At 41.0% G+C, this 19369-nt stretch overlaps 1 protein-coding gene across 1 annotated transcript in view; it reads left to right on the forward strand.

The window, feature by feature from the left end:
• Positions 1-19369, forward strand: part of pcsk2 (proprotein convertase subtilisin/kexin type 2) — a 59322-nt gene that overhangs the window by 13061 nt on the left and 26892 nt on the right. Inside the window, exons 6-7 of the mRNA XM_084076639.1 lie at positions 12607-12683; positions 16612-16700. Coding sequence (XP_083932765.1) covers positions 12607-12683; positions 16612-16700 — 166 coding nt within the window. The remainder of the gene's footprint in view (positions 1-12606; positions 12684-16611; positions 16701-19369) is intronic.

Here is a 19369-nt window from a genome sequence, read left to right on the forward strand (position 1 = left end):
AAAAACACAAAAAGTTAAAATATGGAGATAAGAGGTTTTCTGCCCGACAGCAACGATACTTGAACCCTTTATACTTTGTTAACTATACTTGGTTGATAGGGGTCGGCTCTGTACTTGGTCTTCCCCCTGCGACGTGTCGTGATTGTGAGTGTGTGAGCTATTTTGAGTGTTCTCCCCAGAATAGCTAGGAAGCCAGAATTCAAGTTGTTAAGTGGTTCACTCATTACAGTGACATCTATAACGGAAGTGGGGAAGGCTAGCGTGCCTTCCCTGTGGGTTTTCATCAGTGGTGGAAAGTAACGAAATACATTTACTCAAGTACTGTATTTAAGTAAAAGTTTGAGGTAATCTTTTTACTTTACTTGAGTGTTTCCAATTTTTTATACTTTTACTTCTACTCCTCTACATCTCAGAGGCAAATATTGTACTTTTTGCTCCGCTACAATTATTTTAAAACATTAGTTACTTGTTACTTTGTGGATTTTGATTATTACAAAATCACTTCAGACCTATATGCTTTGGTAATTTGAAAATATTATAGAAATAGGACCTTCTGCATAATGAGTACCTTTACTTTTGGTACTTTACGTACATTTTGACGCCAATACTTTTGTACTTTTACTCAAGTACATTTTGAATACCAAACTTGTACTTGTAACAGACTATTTCTACAAGTAAAAAATTGGAATACTTCTTCCAGTACTGGTTTTCATGCGGTGGGCCGGTAGCAATGGCACAAGGTGTGTTCCTTCCAAGTTCCCTTCATGGCTGCCGAGTCTCCCCGTATTCTTTCCAAGTTCCCTTCATGGCTGCCGAGTCTCTCCGTATTCCCGGAGGACACGCGCAAGAGGGACAAGAGGCAGACGGCACATCCAAGCTGTTTAATGTTAATGCACGCTGCACCGTGACACTCGCCAAGGCACACCCATCTGTCACCACCACAGATAATGCCAGGTAGCTGGAGTCGCATAAATGTGAATGTGAATTGGCGGTGGTGGATAAAGTAAATAGTCCTTAAAAGGATCCGTGGATAAATATGTCTTAATACATTATAATTACTAAAATTAGCAATTAGAAACAACCTTATATATATATATTTTTTTTTTAGAAATAGTTCATCTTTTACTCAAGGGGGACAATGCCTGTCGCAAGTTGATGATGTCGCAACTTAATACCTCCTAAGGTTAATATGAGCATCAAAGCAATATTTTAAATTTAAACAAATTGCAGATTGTTTCCATACATCCTATAGTCCTGCACCACAGATGGACAAATGACATCATCAACTTGTGACGGGTGTTGTCCCCCTTGAGAAAAAATTAAACGTTTTTTAAAATAAATACAATATTTAAGGTGTTACATGTTTTTATTATAGAGAGCAATTATAATGTATTAAGGCATATAAGGCAATTAGCGAGGGATCCTTTTAAAAATGCAAATTACAATGTACATTTTATTTTTTTAATATATATAAGTGCTGTGTTGAATTGGTTGCGTCAAAATTGGGCTACATTATTTCTATTGGACATGTAGCATAGTGGAGAAGGATAAAAAAGAAAGAAAAACTAATGCTGTACTTAGTTACTACCCACCACTCGCCAGGTAGTTGGCACCGCATAAAAGACAGGGAGGATTGCTAAAACCGAAAACAAGAAAATACAGAAGAATTTCTGTAATGTTGATGTGTTTCTTAATTAGTGTGTACGTTAAGCATATACAAAATCTTAGCTCACATGTTAGCTCTAGTATGCTTGTGCATTTGCTAGATCAGGGGTTCCTGAACGTTTTAGCTCGAAACCCAAAAGAGAAATTTTATGTCTCCCCTGGACCAAAACTAGTGAAAATAGCTGATCTACAAGCACACAACGCATTGCGATGCGACATGTTGTGAGCTTGTAGATCAGCTAGTTTCACTACTTATTAAAAGTTTTTTTTATTTTTTATTTATGGACTTTATTCCATTTTTACACTGCTGTTGTATCCTACTGACTCACCTGCCAGTGAGGAGCCCCCACCGGGAGGACGTAGAGCCTCCGTCCTAGTCCTCCGGTCCAACACTCCCCGCTGAGAGGTGCCGCCCCCACCCCGTAGGAGTGCAGTATGTGCAGTGACAAATGTCACCCTCCCCACCCCGGCTCAACTCCCCCGAACACGGGCCAATTGTTTTCGTATAGACGCTCGACAAAGTCGGGTGCACGGCAGTGGACTTACCCTACCTTTAAGGCAGGAAGGCCATATATGCTACATATTAAGCCCCAGCTTAATTCCCAGAAAATCTGGGAAGAAGAGGAAAACATACCAGCAGACTGGAAGGGCGGGCTTATTGCTACTATTCCTAAGAAAGGTGACCTCCGGGATTGTAACAACTACCGAGGCATCATGTTGCTATCAACACCAGGCAAGGTGCTCAATCGCATCATCTTAGAGAGATTGCGAAAGGGGGTCGATGATGATCTAAGAGAAAACCAAGCTGGTTTCAGGAATGGAAGATCCTGCAGCGACCAAATTGCAACGCTCAGAATCATCATCGAGCAATCCATAGAATGGAACACTCCTGTCTATATGAATTTCATTGACTTCGAAAAGGCCTTCGACAGTGTAGACCGTAAGCAATTGTGGAATTTAATGGCACACTATGGAATCCCCCCCAAGTTCATTAACATTATCAAAAGCACATACCAGGATATGCAATGCCAAGTGCTCTACCAGGGACAGGCGCAGGAAACCTTCACAGTGCTCACTGGGGTGAAACAGGGCTGCCTGCTCTCTCCTTTCCTCTTCCTCCTATGTATCGATTGGACCATGAAACAAACAACCCACAATAAAAAAACTGGCATCCAATGGAATCTGACAGAACATCTAGAGGACCTTCGACTTCGCGGATGACATAGCACTACTTTCACACAGCCACCAGCAGATGCAAGAGAAATCTGAACTGCTAGAAACAACAGCAGGCGGACTGGGGCTTAAAATAAATGGACCAAAAACTAAAGTAATGCGCATAAACAACAAAAGTACAAACCCCATAAACATCGGGAACCAGGCACTGGAAGAGGTTGACAAATTTACATACCTTGGAAGTGTGATAGCTGTGGACGGTGGGACAGAGGAGGATGTGAAGGCACGGATAGGGAAAGCGAGAACAACATTCAACATACTAAACAAGATCTGGAAAACCAAAAACATCTCACTCAATACCAAGCTCAAAATCTTCAACTCCAACGTCAAATCTGTACTCCTGTATGGATCCGAGACCTGGAGGACCACTAACAACATCACCAATAAACTGCAAACCTTCATCAACCACTGCCTAAGACGCATCCTCAGGATCTTCTGGCCAAACCGCATTAACAACATCAACCTGTGGGAACGCACCAAACAAGAACCAGTAGACGTACAGCTGATAAGGAGGAAGTGGAGCTGGATCGGTCACACACTAAGGAAAAGCAACACAGCAATAACCAAACAGGCATTAACATGGAACCCACAAGGAAAACGGAGCAGAGGGAGACCCAAAAACACCTGGAGAAGGAGCACAGAGCTGGATGTCAAAAAGAAGGGACTGATGTGGAAGCAGCTTGAGAGGATGGCCCAAGACAGACGAGGGTGGAAACGATTCATCAATGGCCTATGTTCCGAAAGGAATACAAAGGCCTAAGTAAGTAAAGTAAGCCCCAGCAGTTTCACTTTGGTTTTGATGGCGTGGCTTTTAAATTAAACAAAATGCTTTGCACTGAAAGCGTTAGCTAAAGAGACAACTCTGAACATACTAGCGTATAGGCAACAACTGGGAACAAAGGCAGTTGAAAACTTTTCCAGGAAGAAGAAAATAAACTTTATCTGGATTCTGTTTTACCTTGTGGGCTCTGTCTGTCTGTAATGAGACGGCTGGCTTCGTTCGCTGGGTTCACTTACTGACGTCAGTTGCACTGCATAATGTATTATGCTACAGCTGCTGCGTTCAAGGCTTGTTGTTGCTGCAGTGTTTAATATGAATAGATAACGAGGTAATGATACGACTGTGATAACCTTGAACACGCAAGTGTTTACACTCAACTTAGTGTTTACAAAAAAAAGCACTAACTAATACCCAATCGTCCAGACCCCAGAGGGTCGAAACATTCTAGCAAATAAAGTGGTTATTTTCCATGCAGCTGGAGTGCGGGCTCCACTTTTCTCAATTTGTCTATAAACACAACATTTCACTTTCAGAAATACTCATTGCGATATACTGTCAGAATCAACTTAATTGTCGCATCACAGGTTTTCAGGTGTAAAGAAGTGGATGAAATTACTTGTTTTCAGAAAGAGAGTGTGTGTGTGTGTGTGTGTGTGTGTGTGTGTGTGTGTGTGTGTGTGTGTGTGTGTGTGTGTGTGTGTGTGTGTGTGTGTGTGTGTGTGTGTGTGTGTGTGTGTGTGTGTGTGTGTGTGTGTGTGCGTGCGTGCGTGCGCGCTTGCGTTCCATAATTGCCAGGTGGTTGTTTTCTTGCCTGTGAACAGAAATGAGTCTTATAGCCCCAAAATAACAGCGAGCAGTGTTGCCATGTCTGTCTGGGCTTCCTTCCAAATGTTGTTTGAACCAGTGCTTCCCAAATATTTTCATGTCAAGGAAACCCCCCAAATATGTATACAATTTGTCCACGGACCCCCATCTGAAAAGATGTGCCAGTGACCTCCATACAAGATTTGTGTTGATAAAATGTTCCAAAAACATTCCGCGGCGCCACGCGTTGTGAGCTTGTGGATATACAATTTTCAAATAGCCAATATGATTTAGGTTTAGAGTGCTCATGTGGCCTATTATAGTCGCTTCTTTTTGGGCTTGTCTTCATAGACCTGGTTGCTTATTTCTCTACCAAAATCTGGCAACACTGACAGCGAGCCTCATCCATCCAGGCTGAGGAGCAGGATCACGCCTCAGTGGGTTGATGGATCACGCTGAGCGCAGAGCGACAGACACGCTCTGTATTATCCTCAGTGTTGGGTGGAAAGCTTGTATGTCCAAAATGTAGAAAAGATATGACTTGTTTTCTAATGCAGTGGTTCTCAGTGATGGAAAAAGTGCTCACATTTCTTACTAAAGTAAAAGTATCAATACTGCAATGTAGAAATACTCTGTTAACAGGTAAAAGTCCGGAATTCAAAATTGACTTGAGCAAAAGTGCAAAAGTATTGGTATCAAAATACTTAAAGTACAAATGTAAAAGTAGTCATTATGCAGAATGTCCCATTTCACAAGTTTTCAAATGTATACAAATCTTTTGAAAATAGCAGATCTACAAGCTCGCAATGCGTCGCATCGCGACGCATTGTGAGCTTGTAGATCGGCTATTTTCAAATGGCTGAAACATACTGTATATAGGGCTGAAGTGGTTAATGTATGTTTTGTAGTAATAATCTAAATCTACAAAGTAACTAGTAACTCGTTTTTAAATACTTGTAGTGGAGTTAAAGTACAATTTTTGCCTCTGAGATGTAGTGGAGTAGAAGTAAAAGTATTGCAAATTGGAAATACCTTAGTAAAGTTAAAGGAGACACACCATGAATTAAAAAAAGAATAATTGATATTTAATATCATATTGTGTATGTCCCTCAAACCATTTTCAAAATGTTTGAGCCTAAATCAACACTCAGATATACTCATCCCAAGTCAATTCTCTCAGGCTTATAAAGCACTTTCAGCTGCAATACCAAAACGTCCTGTTGGGCAGAGGGGTGCTACTGAGCAATTCTAAATACTCAGAATACATCAAAATACATGGGCAGAAAGTTTGGTGATGTAAGCAAACTTGCCATTCTGAGATGGCCTGTTCAGACACGCCCATTTTGAAAATCTCTGAAATGAGAATGAATGACTGAATGTTAAAAAAAAATATTTTTTGGGGTACAAGAGACACTGGGGAGCCCAAAAAATACCAAAAAAATTCATGGTGTGTCTCCTTTAAAGTACCTCAAAATTTTACTCAAGTACAGTATTTGAGTAAATGTACTTAAGTTTACTTTACACCACCCCAAAATCATGTGGTGACCCCCTCCCCCATGGGGTCCCGACCCACAGGTTGAGAACCAGTGCTCTAATTGTAGATCAGCAATTGTAGATCAGCAATTTTTCTGCTTTTGTGTGTCACTGTAGTATGATGAAGTTCATTTATGAAAGGAAATAATATGGAGTTACAAGGTTTTATGAAAGCAACGATATCACACTTGTGTGTGTGTGTGTGTGTGCGTGCGTGTGCGCGCGCATGTTGATCTTTAGCAGTCCTCACAAAGGTCTTCCGCTATCAGCTGAATAAAAGCACATACAAAATAAATAAATGAATACCGCAGTATAGGTCACCTAATGCTTGGGCAAATCGTTCAGATGCAGTGCGAGTTAATCAATTATACTGTGTGTGTGTGCGCGCGTGTGCGTGCACTTGTTGTTGCGTGTGTGTTTGTGTATTTCCGTGTGTGTTGTGCATTTTTGTGTGTGCGTGTGTGTGAGTGATTCCTCTCTCAGTAATTCTACCAACAGTAGAGGCAGGTTAGGGTTCATGTATTGATTAGTATTTCCTTGCAACGCTGCTGTCAGCAGGGAGAAAAATCTAACAGTACAGAACAACATGTCAAATAGCGTAATATATAGACTAATATATAGACTCAAACCAGCAGGTACTGTATGTACGGTACATGAGGTTAAACATAAGGTGCAATGTGGTGACACTTCGCTTAGCAGGTACAGTATGTACGTGAAATTATAGACATAACACAACTGTGTTTTTATTCTACCAACAGAAGAGGCTGCAGGTGAAGGTTAATTTATTGATTAGTGTTTCCCTGCAACACTGCTGTCAGGCATTATGGATCATCCTGTGTTTAGCCCAATTCATGCTCCTTAGTACGACGAGAACGGAAGAGAATAGCAGACCTTCAAGCTCTCAACGCGTCGCATCTGGCACGGGCTGTGAGCTTGTACGTCTGCTATAGAGTACCGAAGTCCTGACGTCACTCCCATTACCCCTGGGTCACGGCGTAATTTTTTGTGTTGGATTTCCCATGGGGGAATCTTAGATTGCGTGATATAACAACTGTGTTCCACAAATAAACAAACCACCCCGGCAATTTTGTCAGGTATGTGACTCTGTGTCGTGTATGATATTGAGTTACATTTGATAACGTTGTGTACTCATCAATATGCAGAATGTCTCATTTCGCAATGTATAAAAATCTTTTGAAAATCGAGCTTGTTATAATAGATCATTTTCAAATAGCCACAGTACAAAACAGAGCTAAAGTGAAACTTAATGTCATGTTTTCTACTAATAATCATTAGTAATGATACTACTAATAATGCTAGTTGTAATAGTACTGTACATTGCCACCTGGCAAGGCGTGATCACCAGCCTGTTGTCAGGCTGGACTTGGACTTTTGCTCTTCCTCATGGACTGGATCATACCAGTGGTTATCTAACTGAAAATGTTTGTGCCAGGGACACCCGGAAGAGGAGATTTGTGTTAAAATATTCAGCATTATATAAAAACAAAATCATTAAAAGTAGCCGAGCTCACGTTGCGACACGTTGTCAGCGCGGCAATTTTGTGTGACAGTATTGACGAAGTACGGCATTTAATCACGAAAAGTTGAAATATGGAGGTACGAGGTTTCTGCCCGCCTGCAACGAAATATCCCCCCCCCCCTCTGTACTCCATGGGAAGTTACCATGACAACATGATACCACAAAGCTCATCTCAAACTGTGTGCAGGTCACACATCATGCCTGTGTGTGTGTGTGTGTGTGTGTGTGTGTGTGTGTGTGTGTGTGTGTGTGTGTGTGTGTGTGTGTGTGTGTGTGTGTGTGTGTGTGTGTGTGTGTGTGTGTGTGTGTGTGTGTGTGTGTGTGTGTGTGTGTGTGTGTGTGTGTGTGTGTGTGTGTGTGTGTGTGTGCGTGCGTGCGTGCGTGCGTGCGTGCGTGCGTGCGTGCGCGCGTGTGCGTCTGAGAGACAGACCCAAAAATGATGCAGTAAGCACACACACACACACATTATGTAAGCAGCAGCCAGGCATGGATTGACGATGAAATCTTTCTGTGATGCGACAACTGAAAGACACATACAAATGGGTTGGGCTTTTCCTCATGTCAAGCAGTATACTTTGAAAAGAAATCAATCGTTGAACAGACATACCATGATTTTCTTTCCTTTAATACGTTTTGACAAATGTTGGGTACATAAACCTTTTATTATAGTCTTGGTACTATTGTAATTGATTTTGCATGAAGAATAATAACAGCTACGCAAGGTTTCTGGCACATACGAGTCCCTCCGAGCAGACGTGAGTTTGTGCTTTGTGTGTATCTAAGCGATACAATTCATAATAAGGAATAATGATTGATTGAATACTTTATTAGCAGGTTTGTTAACAGTGCAGGTAATAAAGTCAAAGGTAATGCTAAAACGACAACACAAAAAGACCTTGGGGCTTGTTGCCATTGTACTCAATTAATCAGTAATACTTAGTATAACACATACAATACAATACATATTGGTATAAAACTCCGGGCAGAGGATGCTACTTTCAAGGTGTTCAAGGAGTTAAACTATGTTCTCTTGTCAGCCATTCTTTTAGTTTAGTTTTGATTTGGGTATAGGGAGACGAGATCATTTAGTGGGTCTTTGTAGTTCATTCCACATTATGGTGGTAGTATAGTAGAATGCATTTTCCTCCATGTTTGAGCCAAATTTCGGGGGAACGAGGTCAGTTGATCTCCCTCTGGTGTTACTGTATGCCTGTGGTCATCACTCACCGTAAACGTTTTGAACCAATAACAGACTTAATCTTGCTCATGCAGTTTTTTTTAACATTCCTTAAATAACAGAATAATTCATATAGATTACATAGCTCAAAATATGACGATCTTTCAGCTTGTAGATCTGCTATTTTCACTATTTAAATTAATTCATCGTAATTCTGGCAAAAGTGTGAAGCTTGGTGAATGAGGCTCATTGCTTTTACTGAGGAGTAGTCTGTGCCAGGATTCTCACATTGAACAGGATTCATCTATTATTTTGACTGGTGTCACTGAGCAGAGAGAAGACTGTCAGGTCAGTGTTTGATGGTTGGTGGGGAGCAGAGATGAGGTGCAGAAACACTGCGGACAGTGATAAATGGATCTGCCAGAGAGGCTCAGCTCCCTTCACCTTGTTTGATGATAAGAAAAAGGTCCTACGGCAGGAACTGCGTATATTACTTGGGTATCCAGACCACTTCAGATTCTAACACCAATTCCTTGACTATAAGATATTACCTGTGTGGCCTCAGTTTGACAATACATTATCGTCACTGTTGGGTGAGAAACCTCGCAGGTCCAAAACCTTTACTTTTCAGGAAAAGTCCAGCGGTGGAAGAAGTACTCAGATATTTTACTTAAGTAAAAGTAGCAATACCACAATATAAAAACACTCTGTTACATCTAAAAGGCCTGTGTTCAAAATGTTACTTGAGTAAAAGTACAAAAGTATTGGCATCAAAATATACTTAAAAGTACCAAAAGTAAAAGTACGAAAATGTTTGAAATTAGCAGATCTACAAGCTCACAATGCGTCGCGATGCGACGCGTTGTGAGCTATTTTCATAGGCTATTTTCAAATAGCCTATGCAATAGGTGGTTAAAGAGGTGGTGCCATGGTTTTGCACTTTTTCTGTTTTTCATGTGTCTGAGGTTGATAGAACTTCATTAAGCCCCCTGGTGGTGTTCTTTTTTTATGGTGTTTTATGTCTTCTCTGACTATTTTGAGTTTCTTCCTGGAGGCTGAAACCTTGAGGGTCAAACGTTTCAATAGAAAAACAGCACTTTAATGACACAGTACAATTATACCCTCCACCTCATTATCATAACACAACAGGTGTGGGCTTGAGGAGGAGGAGGGACTAGGACAGGTGGGTGGTGCTAAGGTGGTGGAGGAGGTGCTAAGGTGAGAACCAGGTATACTTAATGAACTGGAGGCGTGTCCACATAAAAACATAATTTTACACTTTTTTGAAAATAATCTTCCTCCTAGTATAGCCATAATACCTGATGATTATGTTTGGGGGGGGGGGGGGGGGGGGGATCACTGAAAATCACGGCACCCCGTCTTTAATGTATGTTTTATAATATAATAATTTATCTCTGCAAAATAACTAGTTGCTACAGTTTTCAAATACTTGTAGTGGAGTAAATGTACAATATTTGCCTCAGATGTAGTGGAGTAGAAGTAAAAGTATTGAAAATTGGAAATACTGAGATACTCCAGTAAAGTAAAAATACCTCAAAATTGTACTTAAGCACAGTACTGTACTTAGTAAATGTACTTAGTTACTTTACACCACTGGAAATGTCTGACAACTCTGTCCACCACTGGCTTCTGTCTTTGTCCCTGACTGAGTCATCTCTGCTAAATGGCAGCCGGTGGCACACACCGTCCATCAGGCCTTTAGCCTGGAGACATAACGTCTGCCCCCCCGGGCCGTCCGTGTCTGTCTGATCTGACGTGTTCAGCTCCTCAGCTACAGAAATGGTCTCGCCATTATGTCCACCGCACCTGCCATTAGGTACACAGAGTTAAATAAATATCACACCACGTGGAATGAGAGACTGACTGACTGACTGACAAGAAAGAGATGCTAGAATGTCATGTCTGAGTCATAGTGACGTGGCCGTGGTCCTCCCATTAGCCAATGTTAATATACATTTAGGATGAGACTCGCGTATTGGGGGCCAAATGCAGCATTGATGCTGCCTCGATTGATGCTGTTGCAGCGATTGACCGACTTAATGTAGGTTTGTGTTCTTGACCAAATATTAAGAATGTAATTTAGATGGCATGTTATTTAAACAGATGCTATAGGTTCATTGTTTACCTGCTGGTATATTGTTTCGTTGTGAGCTTGTAGATCTGCTATACAGAAGCCGATCAGACTGCTTTGCTTGGCCCAGTGGATGGGAAATTTAGATTTAAAAAACTCTCTGATGGAAGCGTGGATAAAAACACGGTTGTGTGCAGAACTATTTTTTGTTGCTTAAACTTATGTATTCACTCATTGATTCACTCATATACCAAAATCAGTTTTAACTGAAAAGAAATTGCTTCTCAGGTCAAATATTGATATGCGATTAAACATGCGATTAATTTAGATTAATTAATTACAAAGCCTCTAATTAATTAGATTATTTTTTTTAATCGAGTCCCAGCCCTAATATATATATATATATATATATATATATATATATATATATATATATATATATATACTGACCAGTGACCACTGACCTGGCTATACACGATTATGACGATTTTGCTAAATATTTGCGACTATTCAAATGTAATAATTGAATAATGACAGGCCTAATTGGTGGTGTGTGTGTGTGTGTGTGTGTGTGTGTGTGTGTGTGTGTGTGTGTGTGTGTGTGTGTGTGTGTGTGTGTGTGTGTGTGTGTGTGTGTGTGTGTGTGTGTGTGTGTGTGTGTGTGTGCGTGCGTTTTATTGTGCGTTAGTGTTTGCTTGTGTTTTCCAGTGTGTGTGTCTCGAGACTGAGAAAACAGCCAGCACACAGTAAAAGTCCTTTTCACAGTTTTATTTACCTCTCTGGACAGAACAACGGGCACGTTTCAGCCTCACAGGTCTTCCTCAGTGTTGTGACAATGCTCAGGAAGACCTGTAAGGCTGAACCGCGTCCGTTGAGCAGTAAATAAAACCATCCGAAAAGGACGTTTATTGTGTGCTGGCAGTTATATGATACTGTCGAGCCGTCCACCTTGAGACTTTTGTTTAATCTGGAGTGTTGCGGGCGTTCTGCTTTGCAGTGCTTTCTCTCAATCACAGTGGCTGAAATGGATGTCTCTCTGGGTCAGATGAGCAGCTCTCTCCTGCATGTGTTTTTCTCCTGCTTTCTCCGCCGGTAGCTGAGTTCAGACTCATTGTGCTCCTCTATTACTTTTGGCCTCGCAATGAAATGACTGCGAGCGCCTGGGACTGTTTTGTCAGCCCGGAGTCCCTTCTGTCACCACACATTATGCCACAATTAACCACGGTGTGCACATGCATAGCCTGTGTGTGTGTGTGTGTGTGTGTGTGTGTGTGTGTGTGTGTGTGTGTGTGTGTGTGTGTGTGTGTGTGTGTGTGTGTGTGTGTGTGTGTGTGTGTGTGTGTGTGTGTGTGTTGAAATAGGCTGCCCATTTGGATTTGATCTGTATATCACATGCTGTCGGGCAGAAACCTCTTATCTCCATATTTTAACTTGTTGTGTTTTTTTTTTATTAACCCCATACTACACAGAAGCATCAAAAGTAGCAGATCTGCAAGCTCAAGCTTATAGATCTATTCCACTGAGTTTATAATTCATTATGACCAGCACAAATACATTATATTATTACTTCATAAAACTCGTTATACAGTAAGTTGTTATGCACAAATAAAAACATTTATAACAAGTGTTATAATGCCTTATACGTGCATTATAATGCATTATAAATGTGGTTATAACTCATTATAGACCTAACCTTAATATCATGTCTTACCGTTCAAGGTTCAAGTTTATAATAATAATACAAGCAATTATTTTGTCTTTTCTTTTTCTTGTCCTTTCAGAATGCTGATGCCAGCTATGATTTCAGCAGCAATGACCCGTACCCATTCCCACGCTACACAGATGACTGGTTTAACAGGTACGACTAAGATTACCAGGCTTAATTATAGTTAAAGGACGACTTCACCTATTTTCAAACTATCTTCATATAATTGGTCCTCACTAATACTCATTAAAATATGAGATCATTTTTGTCTACTTCACTCTGTGTCTCAGAGGAGGGCTGTGGACAGTTCAGAAACCCGGCTACCAGTGACATCATCGATGGGGAATCCAAGCTAAAAGAAACTGCAGGCTTTCTATTCGTGGAGAGTTAGCATGTTATGATGGAAGACATTTTACTCGTGAAAAACAAACAAAACAATGATATCACTGGTATGTAGGTTTCTTAAAGGGTCTACACCATGAATTTTAACTTTTTCTTCATTTTTGTGTGTTTTTGGTCTCCCCCACCTCTCTTCTGTTCCAACAAATACCCGACTTCGAGCATGCAGGCTTTCATAGGCTATCTGTGGTTTTCATGTAAATTGGTCTGAAAACAGTCCGTCAGATTTGTTCCCCCACCCTACGTCACGTCTGGGAACAATTCCTCCCGTTTTTCAGTTCTAACCCAAAAAAAAAAATCCAAAAAAAAAAATGTTTTTTTTTTTTTCATTTTAATTTTTTTTAAAATTTTTTCTTATTTTTTTTTTTTACTTTTTCCACACAGAACCAGGACATGACATGCATACAAACTGGCTCAATAGCGCCCCGTGCCAAACAGGACAATGTGGTATTGCAGGTGAAAGTGCTTTATAAGCCAGAGAGAAGTTAGTTGGAATGAGTATATCTGAGGCTTGATTTAGGCTCAAACCTTTTGAAAAACGTTTGAGGGACATAAACAATATGATATCAAATATTATTATTATTTTTTAAATTCATGGTGTAGCTCCTTTAACCGTCCACAGCCTTCATCTGAGACACAGAGTAGATTTTTTTTACCATAATTATTATCATGACATGATCATTAGTGAGGACCAATTATATGAAGATATAGTGTATGAAGAGGTTGACAATGGGTGAAGTCGTTCTTTAACTAAAACTAACAAAATGCTGAAAACTATAAAAAAAAAAAACATTTTAGTTAATGCTACACTATGTAACTTTACTGATCTTCCCCAGGGTTTGAACCCGGGTCTACGGTGCAAGTGCTGACATTTTCACCACTGAGCTTATAGAGCCTGCCTGCTTGCCCAGCGGAGAAATTGAATTGTAACCTCAGGTCAAAGTTCAGGACTGTTTCAAAGGTCGTGTCTAACCTAAACACATGATCTAAATTAAAACTAACTATTTAACCATGGAGAAAATGTCTTTAATTAGTTTTAGTTTTTGCCAGTAGACTATCCAATATTATATAGCAAAAATTGTCAATCAACAAGCTCACAGAGCTTGTAGATCTGCTATTTCCCCTATTTTTAAGAACTTTTTGAATCTCGGCCCTGACTACCCCGTATTACAATAAAATGCTAAAAACAACACAGGCACTTAGGCCCTATTGTAGCCTGACAGTGCGTTGCAGGTTCGAGTCCCGTTCCCGACGTCCTTTGCTGCCTGTCTCTCCCCGTCTCTCTCTCCCTCTTTCCTGTCCATCTTCACTGAAAACTGTCAATAAAGGCATAAAAGCCAAAAACTAACCAAAAAAAAAACAAACAGCATAAAAAACGAATGAAAACTAAACCTTTTCAAAATAAATAAACTAAACCTGCACACCTGCTTTCAATCAAAACTAAACAGAAATTGAAAACGATTACAAAATAAAAATGAAAAACCAATGAAAGATTCACAACTATAACAACCTTGAAGGTAACCGACGCCAGCCATTCTTGGCTGTCCTGTCTTTGATCTGCTGCACTGACAACAAAGGGACATCTGTTGCTTTCTTTGTTACAGTATGTGTGTGTGTTGCGCGCGCGCGCGCGCGCGCACACACACACACACACACACACACACACACACACACACACACACACACACACACACACACACACACACACACAGTGTGTTATACCTGATTTATATGCGGTCGCTGTGTCACGCACCCCGAAAAATAGCCGACCTACAAATTAACAACGTGTCACTTTGCGATGTGTCGTGAGCTTGTAGATCTGCTGTTTTTGAGCCACAGATCCGCTATACAGATCCGCTATATTGGTTGGTATACAGGGTATGGGCATATACTAATTACACCAGGGATCTCCATACTGTGGGTATAAAAGGGACAAGAACAGACAGGTACAACGTGTGCTTTGACAAAGCCCACGACACAATGACTCAGACATATTGGTTGGATCGGCGGTGCGGAAACAGTTCTAGTAACTACGAAATTGACGTCATTCCGAGCTTCGGAAGGATTGTCCCAGAACCTTTTATTGGTAAGCCTTTCCGAACCGTTTTTCCGACTTCGGAAGAAGTATGTATTGGCCTGTACGTGATCTACTGTCACAGGACATGATCTACTGTGTCACAGGGCATGATCCACTGTCACATGGATCCACTGTCACACGATGTGATCCACTGTGTCACACGATGTGATCCACTGTGTCACAGGGACATGATCCACAGCAGTGACAGTTTCTCTGTCAAGGACATGCAAACTGTCCTCTCATCTCGCTCCTCCTCTCTCTAAGCGCGCGTGCGTCGCACACATGTATCTGTTGCCTGTGTGGGTACTGGGTGGTGTAGCTGTTGCCAGTGTGTGTGTGTGTGTGTGTGTGGGGGGGGGGGGGGGTAGTGTAGCTGTTGCCAGCTGCACGACTCCCTGGCTAATCAGCCAATTGTTTATAAATAGCTGCCTGCCTGTGGCAAAGCATGCTGGGAGAGAACGGTTGACTCTGCAGTGGCCCTAAGGAAAACCCCCACACACACACACACACACACACACACACACACACACACACACACACACACACACACACACACACACACACACACACACACGCAGACACACACTCCTCACATAGAACACTGGCACTTGCAAATATTCAAACAAACCTGTAACCCTAACTAACCCGTTACAGAAAAAAATAAAATAAGAATGATTGTGCCCTCAACATAAACCTCCAAAATATACTTAAACTAAGCCTGTCTGTGTGTGTGTGGGGGGGGGGGGGTCCAGGGGGTCCCCTCAAAATGAGGTAATGTAGCATCACAACGTGTCTGCTATTTTCAAAATAATGTTGACAAAATGCAAAAAACGAATATTGTATGGGGGTCCCTGCTGGCACAACATATTTTCAGATGGGGGTCTGTCACCAAATACATGTCGTCTCTGTCGGCTGGAAACCTCATCATGTCCAAAACGGTTACTTTTCAGAATTCAAATTCAAAAATAGCAAAAGTAGCAGATCTACAAGCTCGAAACCTGTCGCTTCACGTTGCGTTTTTGAGCTTATAGATCTGCTACTTTTGATGCGTTTTGTGTGATCAAGTAGGGCGTTAATTTACGAGAAAACACAAACTGTTTGAATATGGAGATGAGAGGGTTCTGCCCGTCAGTTCATCAATTTAGGCGTCCTCCTCGGCATGAGAAAGATTGAGAACCACTGCATTAAGCCATTGTTTTCTTTATCGCTATTTCAATTGCAAAATGTCACAGATGCATAATTCCTTTCCCTAAACAAATGCAGTGACCTTTAGCTCAGGTGCCACCGTGAATGCATGATTATTCATGCTAATGCTCACGGATTACCAGCTCTCCCCTGCCGCCACCTCCTCTATTCCAGCTTCTCAAATGTCATGGAAAATGAGTTTGAGCAGATTTGCGTTAAAAATAATCTAAATTATTAAAAATTTTCCAGACATTTTCTCAAAAATAGCAGCTGTACATGCTCGCAGCGCGGCACAAAGTGACGAGCTGTGAGCTTGTAGATCTCTGGCATAACCTCCTGTCAACACCACCCCCTCTCTGAAGCATCTGCCACTCTTTTCTCATGAAATGACACCTGTGTTTCTTTCTGTCTCATCATCAGTCACGGCACACGGTGCGCTGGAGAAGTGTCTGCCGCAGCCAACAACAACATCTGTGGCGTGGGAGTGGCGTATCATTCCAAGGTGGCAGGTGTGTGTGTGTGTGTCATTTTCACACTGAAATGTTATTTTTTTAAAGGCATAGTTTGTAACTTTGCTATTATTCTATTTTAATTTATTTTGTGTCATCACCAGCTGTGTGATTACCTTACTTATTGTAAAGTCACTCTAGAGACTCTGGAAGAGTGTCTGCTAAATGCCAAAATTTGCATGAAAAGAAATACAATCTGCACACCATGTGTACTCCTGTTTGTAATGTATTTGGTGGTAACGTTTCGAGCCACCAGACTCTTTCTCAGACCTTAACCTTGAAGGAACACTTCAGCCATTTTCAATATTATCTTCATGTAATTGGTCCTCACTAATACTCATTATAAGATGGCACCATTTCTGTCCACCCACTGGTTCTGTGTCTCAGAGGAAGGCTGTGGACAGTTCAGAAACGAAGATGGGTAGAAAATGGGTTGTTGACCTTTATTTATTCAGGGGAGACCATTGAGAGCGAACTCTCTTTTTCAAGGACGGCCTGAGCACAACATATACAAAAAACTATGCAATTTTAAATAAAGTGCAATATTATGAACAACATAAAAAAACATCATAATGCAGATACATAATGTCTACACAAAGCAGGTGCAGTCCTTATGTAATGCATCCTCAAGCAGTGCCCTAAATGTCTCTATAGAGACCAATTGACCCAGTTTCAGAGAGTCCTGGAGTTTGTTTCATTTGTCTGGGGCATAAAAGATGAAAGCAGTCTGTCCTTGTTCACTGTTCATTCGTGGTGTGATACGTCTAATGTGTGTCTATGAGCGTGTTTGATATCCCAAAGTTATTGGTTTCTAATAATGAAGATAAACAATGGGAGCTTGCCACACACAGGGCCTTATACAGTAAATAAATATAACACAATGTTGCTATCTACGAATGGCGAGAGAAGACCAGTCCAGTTTTTCATATAAAATACAGTGATGAGTGTGAAAGCCATCAGCGGTAATGAAACGTAAAGCACTGTGGTAGACTGCTTCGGGTGAAAAGGTCCTTTAAGGTTAAGGTCTGAGGAAGGAGTCTGGTGGCTCGAAACGTTACCACCAAATACACTTTACACCAAATACACTACGCAAACGGGAGCACACTGGTGTGCGAATTCCATTTATTTTCATTACATGTTGACATTTTGATCCACCACCCAGCCTTACTAGGTCTGATAGGTTTTTTGTATTACTGTACCTCGAACAGGAAGTGAATATCCATTTCTGAGCCACCCTCCCAAAACACCTCAGGAGTAGTCTCACAGTAGCCAGAGTCGATTAGATTGATACCTAAAGCCTAGTTCAGGCCAAAGATTCGCAATGACATTAAACCGTTTTAAGCCCGATATATACTTCATTGTACGATGGTGTCGTGCGTTGGAAATAGTGGTGTACTGTGGATTTTTTAACTAGTGGAGCGCTATGTCACACAGCGATCGCCGATATTAGTATGTAGTAGGCCCACAATATAAATTATATCGAATTTGATTCTATTTACATCCATAATGTGGCTACTTTAGTGTTGTCATTATGCATTTATCTTGCAGACATCACCTCTGTAATTTAGTTCATGAATCCAGCCACTGTTATACTATTGTCTTTGGACTGCTTCAGACCATCTGACAGTATGGCTACACCTACAGTACAGGTCACATAATGGACCATTGATATATGCATCCAGCCAGGTTCATTCCTAATATATCAATTCATCTAAATTATGTCACGCTGTTGACACTCAACAGATTTTGTAAGCTTTGGAAAGAGGTGTGAATGGTTGTTTTTGACCAAGACGCAAGGTGGAAGCACTCTCACAGGTACGCATGTGCGTGTCCATCTCCACAACTAGTGGAGCGGCGCTCCACCGCGCCCCACCTCCAGTACACCCCTGCCCTGGCGACGCATTGTGATCTTGTAGTTGTAACACAGAGCATAATGCTGCTGTAGGTGATGTTGTTTTGTGTTAAATATATCTATATTGCCATAGTAATCATTGTTTATTCAGTAACGGAGGTATTTGATAGTTCAGAGCTTAGTCGCAGCTAAGCGTATTCCTGTCTCTCCAATTCTTGAGTAAACAGAGAATACAGAATGCAGGATAAACAAGGGAAATTAGAAGTGATGAAACAAATAAATTAGCAGACAATATTGGAACTGGAACATTATAAAATTGAAGCTGATAAATGTGTTTTCACTCCTGACTGGTTTAAATTGGTTTCCCCACCTGAATGTTGTTTTACTAAAGAGTTGGAAAGATGGGAAGAGCCCTGTTACTGTTGCTATATTCTGATGATAAACCTTTACTCTAGCAAAATAGCAATATCAGAGGTGATTTGGAGTTCACATAGTAGCACGACAACACCATCAATCCAGACAGCTCCAGCTGTCTGCGTCTTATTGATTTTTTCCCCCCGGTAGTACTAGGGAAGTGGCTATTGTATTGACTGCTTGATTTTTATTTCCTGCCCCTAAGAAGCTGACATTACCCTCTGTGCTATTGTCAGGAATTGGAAATAGTGTGCTATTGTGTTGTGTTTAGGCCTATTATATCATATATTATATAATATATATATTATAGTCGAATCTGATTGGCCAAATGTTGCCTATATAGTCGACTGGTAGTCGAATCATGCAACAACAACAACAACAAATACGATTTTGCATGATTCGG

The sequence above is a fragment of the Gymnoscopelus microlampas genome, assembly GCF_963454915.1.
Source record: "Gymnoscopelus microlampas genome assembly, chromosome: 13".
Classification (NCBI taxonomy): domain Eukaryota; kingdom Metazoa; phylum Chordata; class Actinopteri; order Myctophiformes; family Myctophidae; genus Gymnoscopelus; species Gymnoscopelus microlampas.